The sequence below is a fragment of the Mytilus edulis genome, chromosome 7, assembly GCF_963676685.1.
Source record: "Mytilus edulis chromosome 7, xbMytEdul2.2, whole genome shotgun sequence".
NCBI lineage: Eukaryota > Metazoa > Mollusca > Bivalvia > Mytilida > Mytilidae > Mytilus > Mytilus edulis.
Window position 1 is genome coordinate 60,945,374 of NC_092350.1, and position 27,331 is coordinate 60,972,704.

Consider the following 27,331-nt stretch of genomic DNA (forward strand, 5'->3'; position numbering starts at 1 on the left):
TTAATCTATGTTTTTGTATGTATGTTATACGATGGTGCAGAAATGATATTATTTTTTATACCCCCGCTTTAAAAAAGGGGGGGTATACTGTTTTACCTCTGTCTGTCCATCAGTCCATCCGTCAGTCAGTCCGTCCCATGAAACTTTCGTCACATTTTTCTCAGGAACTACACATCCACCCTTTCTGTAATTTGGTATCAACATTTATATATGTCAGCCATACCGTGTGATGCGTTTTCAGATTCATCACTTGACAACTTCCTGTTTACCGAACACTTGTCTGATTTTACACATGATAGCCAAGTTGAAAATTTTCGTCACATTTTTCTCAGGATCTACAATACAAGGATTTCTGAAATTTGGTTTCAGGATTTATATAAGTCAGCTATACCGTGTGATGCGTTTTCAGATTCATCACTCGACAACTTCCTGTTTACCGAACACTTGTATGATTTTACACATGATAACCAAGTTGAAAATTTTCGTCACATTTTTCTCAGGAACTACAATACAAGGATTTCTGAAATTTGGTTTCAGGATTTATATAAGTCAGCTATACCGTGTGATGCGTTTTCAGATTCATCACTGGACAACTTCCTGTTTACCGAACACTTGTATGATTTTACACATGATAACCAAGTTCAAAATTTTCGTCACATTTTTCTCAGGAACTACAATACAAGGATTTCTGAAATTTGGTTTCAGGATTTTTATAAGTCAGCTATACCGTGTGATGCGTTTTCAGATTCATCACTCGACAACTTCCTGTTTACCGAACACTTGCATATTTTTACACTATTAATATTATCCACTTGCGGTGGGGGTATCATCAGTGAGCAGTAGCTCGCAGTTTCACTTGTAATTGAACTAGTTGATTAGAAGTTAAAAAAATATATGAAGTTCATGGGTTTAAACATTTAAACAGGAGTTCCCATGTTTTTTATATCATATTTTAGAGTTAATTGTGTTGAAAATGTTTATACTTTGTTTTTGATATGTACATACATGTTTTACATGGTGCTGTAATAATACATTTTTGGTTTTTAAACCACTTGGTTAAAAATAAAAAGTTAGAAGTTAATTCTTTTGTTATTATTGCCTAATAACCATAACTATAAAATATAGTACTTTGCAGAGACACAAACATTCTTTCATTTATGAAATATTTTGAGATGAGGTTATATTCATTAATGCTTTGTCCACTCATTATAATCTTTTCACCTGAAGCAGCTTTTTTCCAAAAAAAGACTTGTACTAGTCATAGACTAAATTTGACTTCTTCAGGTCCATTCTTGTAATTAGGGGACATAATCCCTACTGAATAATAAGTAAAATATGTACATTACCAGCTGTACAAAAATTGACTTGCAAAAGTCATTTTATGTATTGATTGAGATTTGACATAAATCGACTTGTTGAAGTCTAATTGCGATATATGAAAAAAGAGAGATAACTCTTGTGATTTACTTAAATTGACTTGCAGAAGTCAAAACATGTTAGACTTGTATGTGTCTGAGCTCTGACTGAATAAGCCACATCTTTTGCTTATGCATGTATAAACTGTACATATATTCATTGATATTTTCAGAATCCGTCCCCAGTTGGCCAGAGAGAAGATAGACATGTGTCAGATATGTTCCACGGTACTACCTGAGGACAACCAAGTACTTCTGTGTAAAGACAAAGCCTTTACGTTTGACTACGTGTATGACCTTCCAACCAAACAAGATGCCATTTACAACTCATGTGTTAGAAACCTTATTGACGGGTAAGTGTCACTGAAGTAGTGGAATATGTTTTACAGCATGTGGTTTGTAGGCGTTTGAGGCTTTTTCATCAGGTACATATAGAAATGCATTTTTAAAACATGTATTTTTAATTGTAACTCTGTACTGAAGGGATCTTTACACATAATACCATGTGCAAATGTAGCTGTAAAACCTACATGTTAGACCACATAGCTTAATCTGTAGATCTATATAAACAAAGAAATGTTTTTAAAAAAATGTATAATTTGGTTGGGTTTGGGAACTGAAAGTTGTATATAGAATTGAGAATGGAAATGTGGAATGTGTCAAAGAGACAAAAAGCATCATATCACATGAATCTGAGACAACTCTCCACCAGAAACCAAATGACGCATAATTTCTCAACTATAAATTACTGTACAGCCTCCAACAATGAGGAATACCCACACCCCCATGTCAGCAATAAAAGGCCCAAAATGACAATGTAAAACATTTTAACCCAGAGAAAAAAAGAACTGATTTATGTTAAAAAAAAAACAATGAACAAAATACAAAATACAAATATGATATACAGCAACAAAGGACAACCACCAAACTGCAGGCCTCTGAATTGGTCAGGCACATACAGAATGTGGTAGGGTTAAACATGCACACATCTGAGAGTACTCAAAGATAATAACAGCTAGTTCACAACCAATAACAATTAATAAAAAAATCATGTATCAAAGACTAAAGTATCATTTAGTACACATCCAATGGAATTAGTGTAAAACGTCATTAATAGTTATGGTCTTCTTTCTAGATGAAAATGGTGGTTTGTACAAGGGCTTGGTACATCATGGCATTGTGGAAAATATGGAATCCAGAGGAATCAAACATGTACATGTCTACTGTGTAGGTAATATCCTTGTCAAGATGGCTGATCCAGTGTTTATAGGATTCTGTATGGCAAAAGGGGCTAGATGTGGAGCTAAGGTACATCTAAAGACAATCATGAACAAGATTTAAATTCTGAATATTTTTAGTTCTTAATTTTAAAAGTATTATCCTAGATGTTTTGTTAATTTTGATTGAATTTTAAAAGAAGAAATAAAATAAAAGATGGAGAAAATACCAAGAAAGCAAGAAAGCTGCTTGAATCAAAGAAAACTTGACAATATATCATGATCAAAAGACAAATCAGTCCACAAAACACTACATGAATGATAGTAAACTTGAGGATACAAACATAGTAAAATTATTGGGATGAATTAAAATTGTTATTAAAGGAAAGAAAACAATATAGATCCATGTATTATATATTGGTCTTAAAAAAAAATGTATAAAAATCATAGCAGTGTATTATCTACTTTTTCTGTTACGATTCTCCCTTACTTCTGTTAATTCAGAAATTATTGCGTGCATTTATTATTACGATTTTTCAAAAATGGACAAGAATTCGAGTTTAATAAATTTGATTTCAGAACAATCTACATGATCTATGTTTGAATCTATGTTTTATTTATTAAAATGCGAGTTCTTATTATTGCGACACTTACCAAGTCGCATTATTCGCATTAATAAGAATTTTGCAATAATTTCTGAATTTACAGTATTCATAAAATAAAAGTGCTGATAAGTATTTTGCAATGTTTATAACAAGTATAAGTTCTGTTAATTTGTATCTTTCAGGCAGTAGAAAAGACTGTACCAACAGAAGCTGTAGGGGTGGCATGTAAAGTAGAAGGGAATTACCAGGTGGTAGAATATAGTGAAATTACACTTAAAACAGCAGAGAAAAGGAACCAAGATGGCCGACTTACTTTCAATGCAGGAAATATATGCAATCATTACTTCCAGTTTGATTTTCTAAAACATGTGTCAGCGTGAGTGTCATTTGAAAGTTTTACAACTTACATTAAATATTGTTGTACCATTTTGAACCTATTTTTTTTTTAATTAGATTTTTAAAATTACTAGCTTTAATAGTCAGTTGATGAGATGAGAACTTTTATATAAATCTTCAGGAAGTTCATAAAAAATAATTGATGCATACTATTTATTAGTTTATTGGAGATTTTGAATTACGCAACTTAATCTTGGTTATTGTCATGCATCTTCTTTTTCAATACTTTTTACTTACTTTTTAGGTACTTACTAAAATGGCACCTTTAGAAATAAGTGATAAAACTATCATAGTTTATACTTATGATGATAAAAGCCAAGATCAGTATGAATATATGGAGAAATTTATGAGACAGCAACCCAAATTCATAAATAACAAAAAAAACATCAAAATAAAGGAGATGTGATATGCTTGCCAATGAGACAACTCTCCACAAGAGACCAAATGGCACAGAAATTAACAACTATAGGTCACCACATAAGTCAACATACAATTATCATGTACATGTATATATACAATAAGTAACATACACTCTTCAAAAAAGATTTGATTGCATTATTTTTAAGCACTATTTTGTGGTATCTGAATAATCAATCACAATAACAAGTGAATGACTAATAATCTGAATTTACAGTTTATCAATATAACTTATCTATATTCCAACAGCCAGACACAAGAGGAACAGCTAGCACACCATGTTGCTAAAAAGAAGATTCCATCTGTTGGAGAGAATCTAGAGACAATCAAACCAACTTCACCCAATGGAATCAAGATGGAGAAATTTGTATTTGATGTTTTCCACTTTGCCAGGTACATATAACAAATAAATATTTTTTTTTAAATGGGGGGGGGAGGGATCATCTGCAATATAGACCACTGAATGACCTTCAACAATGGAGGGTAACCCATAACTGTATATCTTTATAATAAAGGTAGTTGTGTCTTTGGACCAACAGACATTTTCACAGTATGTTCTGCCTATAGATAAATCTTGGATTTCAATTGGATATCATTTATGTAATAGTAATGCCCATGTTACCAATCAACATATACCCAGTATTGAAGGTTTGTAGTTGTCTCAGAGTAAATAAGCTTCCTCTACCAATAAAAACTTCGTTCTTGTTAAGTAGGAGTCAAATTCAAATAATTGATCCTGATTTTTTTTAAAAGAATTCAAGATAAATATTCTAGCTTTTATTAGATTTATTCATTATTTCCACAATACAAAACTAATTCAAACATTTCTTCTTTCTCTTTTTCATTTGTATGTTTGTGTGTGTGTTTGTATGAATGTGATGTTTTATGCGTGACTATGTTTACCTACATCATTCACATATTCCATCTTTTATAATTATTTCTTCATCTTTTTTCCTGAATTGCTCTACCATTCCCTAAATTCCTTCAATTTTTTAACACCTGCATGTTTACATTTTTTTAATGTTATTTTTCCTTAACTTTACAAACAATATGCAGGAGTTTCATCAATACAAATATTTTATTACAATAAACTGTTTTTAATTAAAACAGAAATGTATATACTTTCCTAAGTTACAAAACTGTTGTGTGATTTCACCTGATATAATTCTAATAATTATCAATTAGATCAAGTATCAAAAATGCTCAAACAACTTATGACAATGAACTACTTTTAACTTAATTGGTGCTGTTATTAAGACAATAAAATTTTAATACCCAAGCTCACCTATTGGTTGTTAAAAAAATGGAAGTAGTGATTTACACCTGTACGTTGGATGTTTTTTTATTGTTTATTTGACCCCTGTTTTCTTTGTGCATGTTAAATTGTTTACACTTATGGTGATCTGACCTATTTTTTCCTTGCACATGTTTATTTGTTTATCCTAATGGTTTCATGACCACATTAATCCTTGCACATGTCTTGTTTGGTTACCCTTATTGTTATATGACCTAATTTTTCCTTGCACATATTTATTTGTTTATCCTAATGGTTTCATGACCTAATTTATCCTTGCACATGTTTATTTGTTTGTCAATATTGTGTATATGCATGCCTTTTATCCTTAATGTGGTTGTGTTTGTGGTTTTTTGTGTAAATGAGACAGGAATTTTGCTGTTTGGGAAGTTCTGAGAGAGGATGAGTTCTCTCCCCTGAAGAATGCTAACACAGAGCCTAAAGACACACCCACTACAGCTCGTCATGCTCTACTGGACATGCACAGAAGATTTGTATTGGGTGCTGGAGGGAAGTTTGTTCACAGTGATGGATCAGAAATTCCAGACATTCAGAGGTAACTATCACATGTTAGATTTACGTTTTGTAACTGAATCAAGTGTTCCAAAGATATGTTGTGTAATTGTTTTTGGTCACTATTGAAAGGGAGTAGGCTTGACAGCATAAAGAATTATGGTCCAATACTGCAGAAAAAAATTAAGAAAAGAGAATAATGTGGTGCTAAAACTTGTAAAGATAGGTATTGAGATAATATATTTTTAATTACTGTAAAAGGTAACTAGGAAATAAACTTTTTAAAGTAATGTGAGGTACCTTACAACTGTGGTGACCTTAGATATAGGTCTTATATATGTCAGACTGTATTTAGTCATGTGGACATGGTGACAGTTTTGTTCTTTATAAATCAACAAATAAGAATATAATAATCCCATTATAGATTTCTTTTTCTCTGAAATATATAGCATGAATACCCAAATAAAATTTCCCAAATATCCTAATTATATCCCTTACACTGAAAACAATGTTTGATATGCATGTTTTCCCATGATGTTACATTGCTTTTTTTTTTACCTAGCACTGTATGTTTTTGACAGTAATAGTAGGCCTAAAATAAAATATTGTTTGTTTCCACTATCCCAACCGACCCTGCAAAATGGTCTGACTCACAAAATTTTATTGTCAAAACTAAGCCAAATATTATTTTATTCTTTTCTGATTTTCAGGCTTGCTGGAAAGACAGATATTGTTCCAGCTTTTTGGAAAAAATAAAACTATTTCCCTACCTACCTATAGCTACCCACACCTGGTTTGGCAGGGTCGGGATTTGGGAAACAAACAATATTAATTTAGGCCTGAGCACCTAGCATCCCTTGTGGTGCATCTGTTTATGGTATTTAAGTCAGGTCATGCTTGCAATTTCAAAGGAATAGGTCCGGTAAGGGCCGATTTTGGCCTCAAATTTCAGGTTCATCTAACGAAAGATTTTGGACACTTGTTAAACACTTAAGTGTCTATTTCAATTGATTCAATTAGTATATGTGAAGGATTTTAGCTGATTTTGTCTTTAGAAACCCTCCGATTCAAGCAAAATATGAAAAATCTATCAAATATGCAAAAAATCGTCACTTTTCAGATGGTTTTTGTCAAAAATGAAATTGGCCGCATCCGTGTTCATCCTCAACCATTATATATGTCATGTATTATCATTAAATACACCTTACATTTCAATATTATGAATGAACAGGAATGCGGCCACTTTCATTTGAGACGGAAACCGTCTAAAATTTAACCAAAATGCTAAAATTGTGAAGATTTCAGTAATTTAGCATGACTTAATGATGTTAGTACCCGATATATGTGCAATTTATTGTCAAAAACAGACCATGTTTGTGTAGCAGAAGCATTCTACTTTCCAATAAATAGCTAAAGGATTACATTTTCACAATTTTGCAAAACTGCTATATTTTGGGGCCAAAATGGGGTCTTACTGAACCTACTCCTTTGGTGGCCTCTCTAGTGAAATGCATATAATATACATGCAAGCTATCTTGGCCCTGTTTCCTCAATCCATTTAACTTAGACATAGATTGATACAGTCTTGTTATCTCGAAATCAGCCAGACCAGAGAAATATTTCGAGATACACATAGTTCAGCTCAAACAAAAACCGGAAGTTTGACAGACCAAGGGACACAACTGTTGCCTAGAATGGTAAAACTAAAATAAAACCGAATGAAAGTGGGAAGGGGATAACTATTCTGGTATCAGATCGATTTATTTGTATGTCCTGATCTTTCATTATTATAATTACATTATTTTACTTATTCAATTGTTTCAGTTACGATTTTATCATATGGCTTTTATCCAAGAGAATAATTTCCAATCGATCTTAGCGTTATTTAGGTCATTTTTTATTCTCATATACAAAAGATTTAAAAAAAAAATAGAATTCTCTTTATTTTCTTTCATCACACACTTTCTTTTCAAAAGAAAATACAACAAGATTAAAGACGCCAATTGATAAGTTTTAGGTATTAGTAATCACCAACGAAAGTATCAATCTTCACTTTATACACATCCAAGCTCATCAGTTTAAATTACGATTAATTGTTTTTGTAAACATTTTGAATACTTTTCATGAACATTAACAATGTATCGCTAATTATCTTTACAAATTTTATAAAATATAATCTTAGGTAAACACTCGTTGAAATAGCATGTCATAAATCAATACAATGGTCAGTGACCAATTATTTAATTACAGGTGTATTGTCAGATTAACTCTTCAATCCATTTTAAACTCCGAGGTCATGTTTTGACATATGTGTATTAGTTTGAGATAAATAATGAATTTTGAATGCTTTTGTTAACCTTGAGACCATAAATTTAGTTCGACTCAACCGAAATTTCAAGTCATCCAGTTTCGACTAATCAGGAATCGAAGTACATACATTTATATAGAATAAAGTTCGGCACCACGTGAAAACTTCGACTCATCAGAAATTTCAGGTCAACCACTGTATATACAATGTAACTTAACTTATCCGACACACAGTGACAGGGGGAGCAGAAAAAAATGTGGGTATACTCTGTTTTTTTCTACAAGGATAGGCATAATATGGGACAAAGATAATGTATCGGTTAAAGCAGGATGTTGGAATACTCCGGGGTTGGATTAGGCAGGTTACACTGTATTGTAAAAAATTAGAAAGATTAATGCAATGCCAGATATTTATGTTTTAACCCATATACACATTTGTTATCATGAGACAGAAGTGAGAGCCTGAAAAATTTGTGATTGTCATGTTTAAAATCTATGATTGATTAGTAATTCACGAATGCATGAATAATTTTCCTCAATTGAATACTTAAAGTTAAATGTTATGCTGCTTTGTCCATCTCTCAAGCTTATACAGTGTAGTTGACATGCAATATTTATTTTTTTTTAATTTCATTTGAAATTGGAAATTGTACCTGAAGTTTTTAAGATATGTTTGTCTGAATTTGGCATATTTAAAATAAAAATGTATGCTGTAATTAAGTTAAATTAAAATAATTTAATTTTGGATGTAACACGTCTTCTGATTGGCTGACGTTATTTTGTTATGAGCCCATAGACATAATTCAGTCATGTGGCCGTGACGTCATCAACGTTTTTTCATGGTTTTCTACGGTTTAAAATGGAATTTAGAATTAAATCATAAGAAATGACTGTAATATTTTTTCTGTTTATTCAAAATAACATAAAAAATGTGGTGCACACTGTTAAATAACCCGCTACGTGCGTTATTCAGTGTGCACCAAATTTTTTATGTTATTTCTTCATAGACAGAAAAAATATTACAGTCATTTCTTAAATACAAATGATAATGACTTTGTTCTTTATCATGTATGTTGAGCCTGAGATGATAGTGCTGGAAGCCATACATATCATTACTACATGTTGTCTATAGTTCAGTCTGTGGTTTTGAGTATATTTTGAAAAACAATAAATCAATAACTCATTTTTACTTTCATGGAGTTCATAAAACTTGAACAGCAGCTTTTCAATAAAACTTTTCCATTTAAAATATTTTTTTATAGATTTTTATTGATGGCAGCAATTGAATAGGGCACATGGAATTTCACCCATTATGTGCTGGTATAATTATAAATGCAAACAGATATCTTTTGTCTGCAAATTACCATCACCTTTCTCATTTTGTTGATAGCTAATTATGATCTGCCTCTACAAAGCTATAACTGTATTGTATAAGCTTACACATTCCTTGAATATGACCATGTTAATTTTGTTGTCTGTTGGCATGTTGTAATTTCACTGTTTTTGCATGAGTTATCTGCCCTTTGTTTATTATAATCTGTATTTGCATGTTCTAACACATCAATGTTGTTTACTTTATCTTTAGCGCTAAAAAAGAAAAGGGCAGTGGAGACAAGTAAGTATATATAGGTCAATGTCACCAATTTTTAATATGACTAATTTTTTTCTTCCCTGGTTAATCTACAAAAGTTATCAGAACTTTTTTTTGTGAAAAGCAAGAATTTTTCTTTAAATATTTATGTCTGCCATTTTTGATGAACATTTAATTGAATTATGCTACTCTTAAATTTTTGTTGAAAATTGTTGTACACACTGAGCATACAGAAGTAGCCTTTAGTTTGATTTCTTTTGTGGCAAATGGGGGATAACTCTAGCTATCTATTTAAGAATTTTTAAAAAGTGTTATTATTATGATTTTTAGTCACAGTGTTTTTCAAATTGGGACAAGATTTATCATTTTTTTGGAAACTCAAAATATTTTCTAGTAAATCAGTTTATCTGTTTGATCTTGATATTTTGAAAAAGTTATCCTGACCTGCTTTTGAAATGATTTTAAAAAATATGACCATGATGTTGGGATAGAGGTTATTCACCCATTTTTTTCTGTGAATTTGTTCTAATTTGTAGAAAGCTCATTTTAGAGGATTTTATGGATCAAGCATCTTCGCTAGCCAAGGGTTACGATCCACTCCTATTCTCTTCACCCTTGGCGGATTGAGCTAACATTTGTGATATCAATGTTGCGCCATCTATCGGAAGATTAAAGTCGCGCCCATTCCAAATCCATTATTCTTGACCAATGGTAGCAATTGAACTCTTCAATTTAGAGGTAAAATCACGGTAGCGTCTAGATTCAACACACTTGGTAAAAGCCGGAAACGAAAATATACGTCAACATTCATGCATTTGTGCATGAAACATACACAGGAACTTCTATTAGTTGATTAAAAACATTCAAGTTGTCACTAAATATAATCGTATGTTTAGTGATGTAAAGACGTGTTGCACAATAAACATGTGGCAATTGTTTACAAACAATTTCTTCATCTACACGTGATCATGTTATAGGCGCTTTTTGATTGGATGCAGCAAGTTTCTGCTGCAACCAATAAAAGTCCTTTCCTTGTGTCTCCGAAATTTTATCTCACTCCGCCAAGGATGAAGAGAAAGGGAGTGAATCGTAACCCTTGGCTAGCGAAGATGTGGATTAAGATGAGTAGTTAATTGAATTAAAATAAAAATAAAAATGTTTGTAGAATTTATCAAAACTTTGATAGGAAGTATCCATGATTAATCAGTTATTCCTCAATCCAAAATAAAGGGATGCACATCAACAAATCTCTCCATTTTTTGGGGGCATAATTTAGTGTATAATTATTGTTGTTGTATTTTTCAGTCAAAAAGATACTAATGATGAAAATCGATAGTTTGTGAAATATCTCCATTAGTATCTTATGCTGGCGAGGTATGTACTAATACAATTGAACCAGGTCAAAATTACTTTGTACTATTAAAAGTTTATAAATATAGCTTACAAACACTTATCATGTTTCAGCTTTTAATTTTACAGTAGGCACTTTCCCTTTTGAATTTTCTTTGGAGATCAGTATATTTGCTATTTTACTTAATACCCTTTAATGACATTTGTATGTCTCTAACTTATCTTCACTACAGCTATAAGTGTTAATAATTATGAATACTTTTAATTCAGAAATTATTGCGAGGTTTTTATTAATTAGATTAATGTGACTGGGTTAGTATCATGATACCTAAAACTCACATTCTGATATTTTTTACATTCATCTGTATGTGGATTTTCCTGAGATCTCAACAATTAATCTAGCTTTTTTGTCCATTCTAAAAAAATCTCAATAATTGATCTAGGATATTTGTCCTTTCTTAAAAAGTCTCAATAGTTAATCTTAAGTATTTAATTTGTGTTTTCTTAAAAAATCCCAATAATTAATCTAGCAAATTATTTTGTCCTTTCTTAAAAAATCTCAATAATTGATCTAGGATATTTGTCCTTTCTTAAAAAGTCTCAATAGTTAATCTTAAGTATTTAATTTGTGCTTTCTTAAAAAATCCCAATAATAAATCGAGCTTATTTTTCCTTTCTTAAAAATCTCAATAATTAAATGCACGCAATAATGGCTCAATATACAGTACAAAAAAGATGTTGGGCATGCATCAATAAGACAGCAACCCAACGGAAACATACAATCAACATAAGATTACAATGTTCTTTGAGTAAATAATTCAACTGTTACTGTTTTTCTTACGGTATGCTTAGGTAAACAGGATGGTTTAATTTCTAATATTGCTGTAGTTGCATCAGAAACTGAGTTGAAGTTTCATAAATATATTATTAGTAGCACAAGATAATGTTTTTTTACAGGGTTTAGAAGATCTGGTTAAAGAAAAGAGTTTTGTTTCTCCATTGTACCTAGAACAAGGGCCTAGTGACGAGAAACCAGTGGTCAGACAAGTAGAAAGAAGCTAATGTAAACAATCATTTAGTGTGGGCAGCTACTTAATAATATAACTAGGTTGGAAGGGAAGCTTTCTGTGATCTGGGACAATCGTATGGTTTTATTTTCCTCGGACTACACATAAGTGTATTTGTGGTGGAGTTTTGTTAATGAATTTTATATTTACACACCTATAACGCATATTTATTATAAAGCATTTTTTTTTTACTTTTTCACTGGCTTGATTTACTTTGTAGGATAGGGAAAGAAATGTTTTGAATTCATATCGCAGTGAATAACCAGTTTTTCATGATGCTATAAAATTTGCCCCTGCAGAATCTAAATGAAATCTGGGTAATATTTTCAAAATTGATGCATAACTGATTTGATTGGTTAGCAGAATTCTAAAGAATGAATAACCAACCAACGACAGTCATGTTTATTTTTGAAATACCTTTAGATCACATGACTGTATATTAAATGGTGCACATAAACTCAAAATTAGATACCAGGATTAAAATTACATCTGCAGTGATGCTTGAATCAAAGAAGTGTAAAAAGGGCAAATAAAGTATGACGTTACATGAATAGTGAAAAACTGCCTTTTTTATCATCTGTACATTTGATTGCTATATATATGTTTGCTAAATTTAAGTATTGAGAACAAAAAGTTAAAAATAATAAAAAATTGGAAAACAATCAGGTTAATTGGTGCATAAAGTTAATTTGTGTGTCAAGTAATATTTTTATTATTTGGTGTTTATGGTAATATTGTTATGTCTGTTATATATTTTTTTTTAATCTTTGTTACTCATTTTAAAATGAAGAGATGAAAGAGTTTTCAATTTATTTTTTTGTTATTGTCATTATCATGTTAAATAGCTAAATGGAATAAAATAAAATTTTTGATTTACATTCTTATTGCCATAGATATATGCCATCCTCTTTGTCAAGTGGTGTTTGGGACACATGTATAATTTAACCTTTAATCAAAATAAATTACAATTCTTGAAAAATATAAAAACTGAATAAATGGTTAGTTTTCTACATTTGAATCTCAGAGCTAAACATTAAATATATATTACAATAAAGAATAAGATGACTATATAGTACTTTACTTGTAAGGTTGTAGCAGAAGTCAATTATTAGGAAAAGTCTGCAAACTTGTATATAGTAAGAGATATTAAGGACCTTGGTTTTTAGCTCACCTGGCTAAATTTCACATACTTGGCCACAATCATTATTGGGGTATCTAGTTTTAAATAATTGTGTTGGATGACCCCTCCCACCAACCAAAATGGCTGACATGGCCAAACATATGATATAGAGGTGAAATGCAGTTTTTGGCTTATATCTCTAAAACCTAAGCATTTAATACAAATTTTACGTGTAGAAAAATGTTCATCAGGTCAAGATCTATCTGTTATAAAATTGTCAGACAAATCAGATAACCAGTTGTTGGGTTGCTGTCCTTAAATTAGGAATTTTAAGGAAATTTTGCAGTGGTTGGTTATTATCTTGAATATTATTATAGATAGAGATAACCTGTAAACAGCAATTATGTTCAGCAAAGTAAGATCACCAAATAAGTCAACATGACCAAAGTTGTCAATTGACCTTAAGGAGTCATTGCCCTTAATAGTCATTTTTTTTTTAACATTTTTTCGTAAACTTTTCCAAAAATCTTTCTTCTCTAAAGCTAAAGAGACAAATTCAACCAAACTTTGCCATAGTAACATGATCTAACTAGCATGATTGCTGTTAAAGGAATATCAGTTAATAGTTATATAAAAGTAGTTCTACTTGCCATCTTGGGTAAAATTAGAATAATTTATTTTATAAAAATACAAAAGTTCTAACTTTGATTCAATAAGTTAAATACAGATCCCATGTATATGGCAATATGACTTGTCAGAGTCTGTTTAGACAGCTGAGTGCAGTGATTTGCCAGCCTTTAACAAAGCTTGCATACTTTTCCTTTATAATTGATTTCCCGGTGTTATTATTTAAAATGTATGTATTTAGCAATATAATTGGAGCAGTTTAATATTTATGTATTTACAATTTTCATCAATTGGACAACTTTCTTTTCTTTCTCAAAGAGTTGCCAATATTTGCAAATGTTTCAAAATGACTTGTCTAAGATATTTTCCCCAAACTTTGTGACAAAGAAAAAACACTCTAGAACATTTAGTCAATTGTAAGACAAATAAAGTCATACAAAATCATTGGTTTTCAACAAAACTTTGATCAAGTTGATCTTTTTACTAATAACATCTTAATTATCTGTCAATTTGTTAAGATACATTAGATTGTAATACATTGTAATAGGCATTAATAGTTTTGTATCATATTAAGATATAGGACTAAACATATTTTGAAGTTATAAGGTTTAGTTTGAAATGATGTATGGTATTTAAAAATGCATATAACACCATATGACCATTGGTTTATTTGCTTGAAAAACAACATGTGCCCACTGATCTATGCAAAATTCATGTTTCATATTCTGATCATTTGTACCAATATTTCATCTATCTAATTTTTTTCTCATACTTTATGTACATGTATCTACAGGTACCTGGAATTAAAAATAAATCAAACCTAGTTTTGTTTTTATTTTTGAATAACTGTTCTATTTAGTTCTGACCAAGTACATTCACCAGCTGAAGATTTTGAAATAGTTACTCTACATTTCTATAAATGAATTATTTTCAGTAGTTCAAAATAGTATCAACAAAAATACTCAAAGGTTTAATGCAAAAGGAAAGTGGGAAGTCCAAAAACCTAACAAATACAAACACTCGATTATATTGATAAGGGTTTATAGGCATTATTCAAAGAAAATGTTGAGCTTAACCAAATAGTTGACTTTTGAAAATTGTTTTATGAAATTAGAAAATGAAATAAAGGATCATTATTATAGATATAGAAAGATGTGGTGTGAGTGCCAATGAGACAACTCTATATCCAAATAACCATTTAAAAAAAATAATCCATTATAGGTCAAGTAAACCATTATAGGTCAATGTACAGCCTTCAACACAGAGCCTTGGCTCACACAGAACAACAAGCTATAAAGGGCCCCAAAAATACTAGTGTAAAACCCTTCAAACGGGAAAACCAACGGTCTAATCTATATAAAAAAAAACGAGAAAGGAGAAACACGTATAAATTACATAAACAAACGACAACTGCTGTACATCAGATTTCTGACTTAGGACAGGTGCAAACATTTGCACTGGGATTAAATGTTTTAATGGTACCTAACCTTCTCCCTTTTTCTGAAACAATAGCATAACATCACAACATAGAAAAAAACGATAAAATATCAATTGGCAGGCTTAACTCAATCAAAAAACATAAATTAATACACTATATAATTTTTATAGAACTGTTTAAAGAGGATTTTTTCAAATTTGGAAACTTCATAGTCATAGTCACCAAAACTGACAATTATTGTAAATATTCTGTTTAAATCTCTTACAGTGTTCATTCTAGATAATCTTAGCTTCACAGATTTACTGTACATATATAAGAGTTGCACAGGCTGTCATGGCATTTTTTAGGAAATTTTCCCATTTTCCAAACAATTTTTGGAAACTTAGTAATTTACAAGAAAGATTTTCAAAAGAATGTACACATTTGTGTAATTAACTCCTATATTTTTAAAGAATGAACACATATTGTAACTGTCCACCTAGTGTTATGAATTTGTTGGAGAATTGTTCTCTCAGATTTGTTAAAGTTAACATAAGTCCTTATAATTATAACTGTACCAAAGTGTAGTATATAGAAGTTAAAATTAGCCTTTAAAAATTGTCATCTTTAAGTAAGTATATGGACTACAACCACAAATACCAAAACAAAATAGGCACAATAAATACATTCATTCACAATAAAACAAACAAAATGAGAAGAGCATGATTTTAGTGTGAAGGTTGGATTGCAATCGAAATCATTTTGTCAGTTGCTTCATAGTTAATAATTTAATTTCTCAGGTTCGAGAGAAGAATCACAGTTTAATATTTTCTTTGCATATCAATAAGCAATAAACATATTTACAAAGAAAGCAAAATCAAATTGAAAAACTGTGGTACTCCATACAAGAAGTACATAAAAACTGTGAGTTCTTTGAAACAATACTACTCTACTAATTAAACAATATAAAAGTATGCATAGATTCTACGAATGCAACAATATCCGTAATATATGTACATAGCAAATAAAAAAAAATGTTCACTAGGGAGTGGTGGGTGCGAAGAAACTTTTTTTCCCGAAAAATATAAAATGATTGCAAGCGCTGCTTTTAGAATAATTATGATTGCGTGTTTAAAACAAAGACCATGCTAATTAGTGCTGCTTTGTTAATTGAAAATTAATAAGCAATCTCATTAGTTAATTAGTATGATCTCGCAAAACAATTAGTAAAGGAGAAGCACATGCAGAAGTGACTGGGAAACCCCTTGCTGATTGGATAATAATCTTAACAGGTCAAGGCCCCTGCATAACATGTGTACAGCATTCCAAAACGAATGTGTCCTAATAATCTATTTATATAATATAGTTCCATCTGCTTCTGAGATAGAGAACAAATAATTTTGAGCCGTGTGATGAAAATTTTCAGACTTATCCATATACATCTCAAGCAATTTGTTAAGGATATCAAATCAGATTTTTAAGTTATAAACTCATTTTAAGTGTAAAATATTATTACCCAAGATAATAATTTTAATGAAAATTACAAAAGAGTTGCTTGGTAAATGATTCTATTTGTTTTAAAAAAAAATATAGGCACAACAAGTACTCGATCAATGCAAATAGATGTGTTTATAAGAAGCTTGACATAGCTGATGATTCTTTGATCTTTAGTTACCTTCCGATACTGGGCATTGGTTGCTGCTTTATAAAATGTCTCGCCTGTGATAAAATTTACAGTATGCGAGACATTGGTATTACAATCTGGCAGCGGCGGCGTAAACTATTTTTTTATGAATTTTCTATATTTCAGAATGTTTAAAGCTTTATATATCAGAAGGTAGAAGACCTTGATGCTTCATATCTTGTATGCATATACCTTCTGTTACGAAGTTTCCGTCTGCCATGTGTCCAATGTCCTTAACCTCATTTTCATGGTTCAGTGAAATTAGTTTTTTTGTAATGCAAATTTCTCACTTAAATTTTTGGATATCTACATTTGGTATATGGGTTCCTTGCAACGTCTACATGTCCATTTGACAGGATTCACCTGACATTGACCTCATTGCATTTATCAGTGATCAAGCTTAAAGTTACTTGATTAGGTCCGTTTTCAAATAATATTAGAAGTGGGATAACTATATGTGATGGAATGACTGTAATGGGTACATGTCAGTGTTGAAGGTTTCATATGACCTTGTACTCATTTGCATGGTTCATTGGTGAACGTTAATTGTTGGGTTATTTTTGTTTTTTTCAAGTACTACTATATTTGACTGTCAACTGTATTCGGTGTATAACATTAGTGTAGGGTATACATGTCACTAGCCAGTATCGTATGACGTTGTCCTCATTTTCATGGTTAATGTTAGGTTTTTGTCTGTTTTCCAAGTACTTCAACTAGTATATCTGTCAACTCTATTTAGTGTATCAAATTAATCTAAGGTATACACGTCATTCTATCAAGTATCATATGACCGTGACCTCATTTCATGGTTCATTGGTCAATGTTAAGTGTTTTTGGTTTCGATCTGTTTTTCAAATCCTTAAAGACAAGTAATAGAACAGCTATTATTGGTAAATGAAATAATTATAAGGTGTACGTGTCCGTCTGGCTTGTATTATTTCCCATTGACCCCAATTTCATGGTTCATTGGTCTAATTTTCGTAATTTTGTCAGCCTTCCAGAGACTATAGGCAACAGGTCAACTATATTTAGTGTATTGAAAGATTATAAGGTGTACATGTCTGTCTTGCCTGGTTCATCTCGTCATGACATCACCATCACAGAACATTGATAATATTTAATGTATGTGATACTTGTAAAAACTTCATGTTACACATTTCAACATAAATTCAATGATAAGTAAAGCAGGCGTGTGCACTCTTGTTTTCCTACGAATTGAAAGCATTTGACGGCGGAATAAAATGATCAGTCTATGAAAGGTCACCAGTTGTAGGAATTAAACACCTACTGTAAATTATACACAGTTACCAAATGTACCATTTGTGTCAGTCCCCACTTAAAAAGCAACCAAAAGTCTTAGTACATTTTCTGTGTCACACATCTTAAGAATACATCATTGTTGTAAGGGTATCAGGACATTGTTTCTGTGAATCGTTACTTTGGGAACTAGCACATACGTTAAACATATAGGACACCATGTTGATCAGTACAAAACATGTTTCATATCCACGTCGCATTCAACATGTTCTCGTATAGAAATATTGATTCGATCAAAAATTGAATTATTGGGGTTCTTTGATATGCAAAATCTAACCGTGTATTTAGATTCTTAATTTTTGGTCCCGTTTTCAAATTGGTCTACATTAAGGTCCAAAGGGTCCAAAATTAAATTTAGTTTGATTTTAACAACAATTGAATTCTTGGGGTTCTTTGATATGCTGAATCTAAACATGTACTTAGATTTTTTACTATGGGCCCAGTTTTCAAGTTGGTCCAAATCGGAGTCCAAACTTAAACTTTGTTTGATTTAAAAAAAAAAATGAATATATGGGGTTCTTCAATATGTGGAATCTAACCATGTATTTAGATTTTTAATATTTGGGCCCGGTTATCAAATTGGTCCACATTGAGGTCTAAAGGGTCCAAAATTGAACATTATTTGATTTTATCAAAAATTGAATTCTTGGGGTTCTTTGATATGCTGAATCTAACCATGTAGTTATATTTTGGATATTGGACCACAATAGGTAAATGTCCAATTTAAAAATTTTAAGTTTTAAGTTTAAGTTCTTAGACCACATTCATTCTGTGTCAGAAATCTATGTTGTGTCAACTATTTAATCACAATCCAAATTCAGAGCTGTATCAATTTTGAATGTTGTGTCCATACTTGCCCCAACTGTTCAGGGTTCGACCTCTGCGGTCGTATAAAGCTGCGCCCTGCGAAGCATCTGGTTTTATTTGAGCTTCAATAATACATTCTAAAGTGTCACTTATGTTTAAAGATTTTACTTTTCCATTAATGCATGGATGCAGTGTGCATTATCGGATCCGGTGTGCGGGGTGGTATTCTGGTGGTTGAAACCCCACTTTTATCGGATTTGATTTTGTGAACGTTTCCGTGGTTTAAAAAAGGCCGAATCCACGTCTGGTTTGATATCGTCAATGATAGTTTTAAATGGTGAACTGATAATTCAATTGATTTATTATAGTTTAGGCTTGTGTTGTGCTGTAACACCAGCCCGGTTTTGGTGAGGACTGAGCGCACACAAACATATTTAACCCCGCCATTATATTTATGTGCCTGTTCCAAGTCAGGATCGAGCACTTAGTTCAGTGGTTGCCATTGTTTTAAGTATGTCATATATGTTTTTCGGAAATTGTTTTGTCATAAATTAGGCCGTCAGTTTTCTAATTTAGTTGTTTTATATTGTTCATGTCGGGACCTTTTGTAGCCGACAATAACTGCTTACATCCACTTCATTTGAACTCTGTGGGTAGTTGTCTCATTGGTAATTATACCACATCTCCTTATTTTTATATTACAGATAGAAATATGGTTCGATAAAATGTTGTTCGAACTAAACTAAACTGTGTCGTTCGTCAGTCAGATGTTATAGAGAAATATTGAAAAGTTAATTATTATTTTTATTATGAAGAAATTCATGACTTTTGTTTGTGTAAATAGATAATGTCTACTGTCCATAAACTTTTCAATTAATGATCTAAACAGACATAATTTCAAAGTGTTATTTTTTCAATTACAATTGAATAAAAAAGCCTTGTTGTTGTTGTAGTTAGCGACAAGCAACTGATTGTTTGGTCCACTATAATGGAGTGATGTAGGATTTCCAAGACCATCCCTTGTTGTCAATACTTCTCTATGTTGTTGTCCATCAGGGGAGATAACTACCACATTATTCGATCCGTATCCCACCACGTAAACATTTCCATCACTATCTACATCAATACCACGAGGACACCTCAGAACACTTTCGTTATGGAATGTCCATTGTATTTCACCTTGTAGATTATAACATATGACAGTGTGTTTATCGTTGTTTGTATGATATACGTTGTCCCTAAAGGTTGCAGTGTAACATGTACTGGGTATTTTGTCTCGAACTATAACACTTTTAGACTCGTCATTTAGATTAATCATTCCTATACATTTGTTTTCACCGGAATAAATCAATTGATTACCTTTTAGTGATATGCCATCAATATTCGAATCAAATGCAATTGATTTAATCATTTGTTTTGTCTCCAGGTTTATAATGATAATGGTCCCTGGACGATTAGCTGATACAGCCAATGTATTGTCTTCTCTAATGTATACTATATCAAACGGGTAACACGGCATCTTGATCTCAAAGTCGCTTGATCCTTTATTGCTGAAAACTTTTAATTGTTTGGCCGAGTAGCAAGTAAATACAAATCTATCATCTGGAAGTATGCAACATCCGTAAACGAAGTCTCGAGTTTGAGTGTTGATGGTTTTATGTATCGTTACCTTTATATTTTCTATGGATTTTGTTGGAACGATTGGAATCATCAATTGGGCTTGTCTGGCCTTCTTCTTGATCAGAACTATGTCGCATGGATTAGATTCAATACGCACTTCCCCAAAACTTCTGATATCGGATATGATATTCTGGATAGAGGTGTTGATCTGATATGATAAAGTATGCTGTTCCTTGCCTTCTACCAGAGCCTGCAATTTTTTTTCTTTGCTATACACGTCCTCTTCTATTTGCTTAATGGAGAGAAACATTTGAAGATCTGTTGCGTGTTTCTTGATGTTCAATAGGTTATTTTGGCATTCTCCTATTTCTTTTTCTTTCTTTTCTAGCGAGGCCATTAACTGACAAATTTTAGAGTTTTCTTTTTCTTCGAGCTCGTTGAGTTGTTTTATTAAATCTTCTTGTAGTTTGTCGAGGTGGTTGTTGATCTTCATTCTAGTTTTCTTTAATTCTTTTTCGATTTCTTTTCTTTTTTCTTTAAAAGTCAACAGATTGTCTTGTTGATGCTGGCGAACTTTCTTTAGATTTTCTGCTATCTCAACTAACGATTCCTCTATCTCGCACATAGCATTGGAGGATTTGGCGTTACGAATGACATTCTTTAATTCGACAATTTCCCGGCACTCTTTGTGACATTCCACGATACATGTGCTGCAGCAGGGACATTCATGCTTCTGGCAATAGAATTGATATTTGTTATCGTGACTGGTACAATACTGAGTAATTTTCAGTACATCCGCTGGCAGTTTCTGGTATTCGGCAATAGGTATCACACTGTGGCTTCTCGATGACTTAGACAAACTATGATGTTCCTTGCATTCTGAACATAGTCCCTCGTCACATTCTGTACACCAGACTATGCATGGTTTTTTGATGTGACGGAGGTCACAAACACCACAGCTTTGAGATGATTCAGCCATTAAACACACTACAAAATAAAATCAATCATAAATGATTAGCCATAACAATAGTTTTGAAGTCGGTGGTACCATCTTTAAAAGTAAATATTCTAAAATTGAATTCAATTTGACTTGGGTTTAAAGTACCTGTATTTTTAAAAATCATGCAGAGGGTGATTCATGACATGTCACAGAATTAATTTGTTTGCCCTAGATGATAAAAACATTGGTATATGAGTAAATTGTGTCATTATTTTCCCATATCAGTGGCGGATCCAGAACTTTTCCTAAGTGGGGCCCGCTGACTGACCTAAGGGGGGGGGGGCACTCCAGTCATGCTTCAATGATTCCCTATATAATCAACCAAATTTTTCCCACGAAAGGGGGGCCCGGGCCCTCCAGCCCCCCCCCCCCCCCCCTGGATCCGCCTATGTGTATAATGTGCATTGCCATGGTAACCGTCAAAACAACATTTTGCCTGAATATAGGTGAAAAAGACACTTTTGAAATTGAAAATAAGGGAACTTAAAGTCCCATCGAAATTTAGTTAATCAATAAAAACAATATGAATATTTGCATTGTTAACAAACGAAACCCCAAGCTATTCGAAAACGTTAAAATTTTTAATTTACTAAATAGTTCGTTTCCATAGCAACCATTTAAAAATGTTTTAAAATTCGAAAATGAATGATAATCTTGGTAGAGAAGACTAATACATTACTTGACAAAACATGTCATGAATCAATTGTGTCAAGTCTCTATTTTTCTATTTTTTTAGGGGAATAAATTAAAAACTGTATTAGTTATTATTACATGTTATATTGTTACACAAAAAGGATAAGAGTTACGGTTCTTTTCATTATGTTGTAACCAATTATGTCAAATAAAATTTGGGAATTTATTCTTTTTTTCACATATAAAGATATATAACTATTACAAGATTTGGACTTTTCTTTCGATTTGGTGGTATTTCTTTGGTGTTTTGTCAACTGGCCCCTTTGTAGAAGCTGGGGTATTAAGACATACAATGTACACCATATTTAAGTTATCCTGTTAGTAACCTTTCCATTGGTACAATTGTTAATATATATATATCATATATATACAAGTATTGGTATAGTATCATACATATCCTTGTTTATACCAATGAAATTATAAACCATCAAAGACAACAGTTTGACCCAGGTCTGGGACTTGATAGAAATAATCATAAACATAATATATTCGTTATACGTACGAGCCAAAAACGAAAGTTGAAATTCATAAACATTTTGAAATTTTATATATTTAGGTCATTCTTGTATAAGGGAAAATACATAAAAGTATCTAGAGAAGAATTAATCCTGAATATCCCCCCAAAAAACTAAAAAAAATACCTTTTAAATAGAAATAAAGTTCATTCCCGTCAGGTTTACCAGGAAGGTTATGGATCACGTGACTGTTTAAAAAACTGGTAAATGCCGGGAATTTTCAAACTTGCAAGTACGATAGCGGTGTATTAAAAATGAACATAATTATTCCTGACATTTCTTTTTTTTTTTCATCTTTGCGTTTCTAATTGATTTGTAGTTATTTCATTAGTGTTTTTCAATTAAGAAAACCAAAGTTTTGCAAACGAAAAGTCGTTTATGCTCCAGCCGCCTTGAAATTTCCAGATAAATGGACAACCCCATTTGTGTGAACTGCCCTTATTTTGTTTCATTCTAAGCATATTTCGCAGGTTTTTAACTTTTGTTGCTTTCGCTTTTAACTTGAAATAATAGCTAGACCAGATCTTCAAACAATAGCCACAAGAAGCGATAAGTAGAGACATTTATTTAATACATGTATTTGTTTTTTTTAAAGTCTGTAATAGTCGACTCCTTATGAGAGATTTTGACCTTAAACTACGATTTGTATCAATTTATTGGGACATAATCTTGAAAATGATCATGTATTTGAACTGAGACTACTACAACAAATGGTTAACGTATTGCAGTCTCATTTTTAAACAGCAAAAATGTCAGCTCAGATAAGATCTATAAATAAGTCAATATGTTGGAAATTGTCAGTTGACGCCTGACGCATAGGAGTAATTGTTATTATATTTCGATATTAACCGTTGCTTGCATTTTATCAAAAACTTAAGTTGATATCGAAATTTAATTAGTAAAATAGAAGCTAATAAAAAGCATAACCATTAGGAAAACAACGGATCTACAAGTTTATTTTCAAGCCAACTTGACCGCAATCACCAGTCGAATCGCTAATAGACAGAGACTGCACTTTAATGCCAATTTTCATGTAGGTTGTGGCTACAACTAGCCGATAGAGAGACATAATAAACAACTAAACAAAGCAAAATCATCAAATGACTTCTGAGAGGAATTGGCCATCTTCGCTAGCCAAGGGTTACGATCCACTCCCGTTCTCTTCACGGTAGTGGATCGTAACCCTTGGCTAGCGAAGATGGGAATTGGCATGAAAGATCATTTTCTATCTTTTTGCATATAATCTTGCAGAGAAAAAAATTAAGCAGCAACAATTATTAGTTAAGCTGTTTTAACAGATAGTCGTCATAAAAAATATGATTCGTTAAAGGATTTATTATCCTCCAATGAAGATAGTTACACATTTGAGAAACTCTCAATTAACCATAAGCAGCAAAAAATAGGAAGCAAACTAATTCCAATCTAAATGAATCTTGTGATCAAAATCGGCAATAGACACTTAAAATGAGTTGTTACTCTTGAATGAAAATGTTAATTCATTTTTGCATTATTTTTTCAATAATTATTTTCTATCTAATAGAACGGCATCGTCTCTTGGTTTCGTCATAGCGTGCATTCTTTGTGTGCTTGAGTTGTTGGCTTCGACTGATGCCCGACAGGTTTAATACAAATACTAGTACTTGAAAATCGGTATTCACCGCTTCTCCACTTAGCTAACCACTCGGTATTATGGAGTATAAGCAAATATTTTTTGCCATGAAGCCGAATACAAAAACGCTTTATGTTTAAAGACCGACACTCTGAGTATATTGATTTTAAAGTGAAATCGATAAAAGAATTATAAATCAAAGTACTGAAGTACTGAACATCAGAGGACCTCAAGTTGTGTTGAATTATTGATAAATGACAGGTGTTTATATCATACTTGCCGGACAGATATGTTCACTTTACAATAAAGTACAAATAATATAATTTGCTATGCTATATATATATATATATATATATTTGTATATTATATCTGATATACTGACTTGAACTAGGATACTTAACTTTGTGAATTATCAATGATTATGTGGTCAAATGAGAACTGTTAGATTGGCATTATAACCATATAGTTGCACACATACAAAAATAGTTAGCATATAACTTATAATAGAGAATCAACATAGCAAACAATTCTTGGAGTAGCTACATGTATATAGTCACTCACCAATGCTCACTGAACTATGATCATGTGATAAAGAGGTTTAAGACAATCATTATATTAAAACAGACAAATTGTAATATTGGAGCTAAATTAAAGATACCAGATGAACAGCAAACTTATAAACCAAAACTTACAATTCCATGACTAAAACTAAAAAAGATATGCAGACAAATAAAAGTACACTAAAAACAACATAGAAAACTAAAGACTGAGCAACATGAACCTCACAAAAACTTGGGGGTGATATCAGGTGCTCTGGATGGGTAAGCAGATCCTGCTCTACAAATGACATTTATTAACAATGTTTGTTCATGTAGTATCCATGGCCAGGTCTTCTACTTTCTGGAACATTTAGCTTTTGGATCAATCACTAATGGAGTGGATGTTAACACAACAATATTACTATCCCTTATTCTAGATTTTTGTTGCAGTCAACAAAAACTTTTTTAATGTTCAGAAATAGCTTCACTGAGTTATCTTGGTTTTATTGCAACACAGTCAATTATTTATCCATTATATTTAAAAGAATAAAATAAGAATCTGCAGCTATACATGTACATTGTACGCCCCCCTCTGAATCCGCCACTGACAGTATAATATACATGTTACTGTGTATAATCTCATTCCATCATTAATATTGGTCATTGTTGGTATACATTTATCTTTAAGTTTAACAATGTACTGTGAAAGAGCTATCTTCTAACAGATATCATACTTAGTATTATCTATATATAGTATGGTTATTAGTGTGAAACCACTGATTCAAAGGACAAGTTTCACTTCTTGTCCAAAAGGCCTAAAATATAAACTTTAACATAAAGCTCCAAAAAGTTCACAATTTGGTTTCTCAAATGGGTATATTTCTAAAGTCTTAACGCTCAATAAATCAGTTCTTTTCATAAGAGTACATTTTATGTTCCAAATTTTGTCAAAACATGATGATTTTGGGCAATTTTCAGACCCGAAAGCTTTAAGCCTATAAGAATAAAAATTTGGCCACCACCTACAGTGTACCATCCAAAATGTTTTGTGACCAAAAGAATCAAAATCTGATATATTATTCATCAATATAAAAACTTTTTGGATCTTGGATGGCAGCCATTGCTGCCAAGTTTAATTATGCCAACAACAATTCAAGTTTTACCATAGTTATCTGTGGTATAATTTTCACAATTATTCAATAGTTTTGTTGTGTATGATTTACAAAAAGAAAAATAGAGATGGCAAGACCCGAACAAGGCCGCCTGATTTTTTTAAGTGACATATGAACAACAGAGTCAGTGTGGGGCCACTAAGCTAAACTGCCCGCTTTGCACCAGCCAATATAAATGAATGCCTAGGGTGGGAATCGAACCCACATACACCAACTCTGTTGTCCCTATTTTTTTAAATGAACAAAAAATTGTCAAAAACAAATTTAAAAAAATGTATAAATTGGTTAAAATAATTATCAATTTATACATGAAAATATCTATAGATAGCACAAAGGTGTCAGTATTCACCTCAGAAACTAACAAAACCTTTGAATAGTAACGATACTGTTATCAGGTCATTAAAGATTGCATATTTTGGCGTTCATATTGATACACTTATAGGGTCTTTGCATTGGAACTAAACACATTTATTCAAAAAACAGTTGTTGGCATGACACTGGTTATGTTCTTCTCATATATGTTATGATAGTATCATTGGTATGATACTAAACCCCTAACAGGAAGGATTGTGCTTGATATTCATACGATGAAATCATAATCTTTCAGTCAGTTTTATTGAAGTCTGGAGCTGGCATGTCAGTTAACTGCTATAAAGATTTGCTAAGTTTACTCATGCAGAATCCCAATATTGCTCTCATTAGTGTAAATAGCCACATGTGTGCTCAAATAACCATTTCGATTAGTCTCAAAATTGATATATCTAACTCAATTGAGTAGATCTATTTCAAATTTTACTCATAAATGTAAGTGATCATATTTGCTCAATTTAAGATCTCATGGGTGCTCGTAGTGACAGTTAACTGATTGTATTTGCTCAAGTACTCATGTATGCGTGAACAAATGTCTAATTCAAATACCTAAAATTTTACATTCATTGATATGGTTACACAACTTAATAATTTTGGCAATACATGTACATGTGACATGTATTTTATGGCCCAAAATTATACAATACTACAAGGAAGACTTAAAAAACAT

General features: G+C 31.7%; 3 protein-coding genes across 4 annotated transcripts in view; 2 read left to right on the forward strand and 1 right to left on the reverse strand.

The window, feature by feature from the left end:
* Positions 1 to 27,331, forward strand: part of LOC139481922 (kinesin-like protein KIF21A) — a 275,709-nt gene that overhangs the window by 97,904 nt on the left and 150,474 nt on the right. The window lies entirely within an intron of this gene.
* Positions 1,653 to 12,710, forward strand: LOC139482516 (UDP-N-acetylhexosamine pyrophosphorylase-like). Its single transcript, XM_071266428.1, has 9 exons — positions 1,653 to 1,768; positions 2,551 to 2,723; positions 3,420 to 3,613; positions 4,300 to 4,443; positions 5,715 to 5,900; positions 9,750 to 9,779; positions 10,292 to 10,341; positions 11,092 to 11,129; positions 12,063 to 12,710. Exons 1-9 carry the CDS (start codon positions 1,708 to 1,710, stop codon positions 12,165 to 12,167), a joined length of 981 nt encoding a protein of 326 aa, XP_071122529.1. The 5' UTR covers positions 1,653 to 1,707; the 3' UTR covers positions 12,168 to 12,710.
* LOC139481926 (tripartite motif-containing protein 2-like) lies at positions 19,936 to 23,168 on the reverse strand. The gene is made up of 2 exons (XM_071265492.1): positions 23,099 to 23,168; positions 19,936 to 21,751 (listed from the first exon to the last, which is right to left on the reverse strand). Exon 2 carries the CDS (start codon positions 21,741 to 21,743, stop codon positions 20,058 to 20,060), a length of 1,686 nt encoding a protein of 561 aa, XP_071121593.1. The 5' UTR covers positions 21,744 to 21,751; positions 23,099 to 23,168; the 3' UTR covers positions 19,936 to 20,057.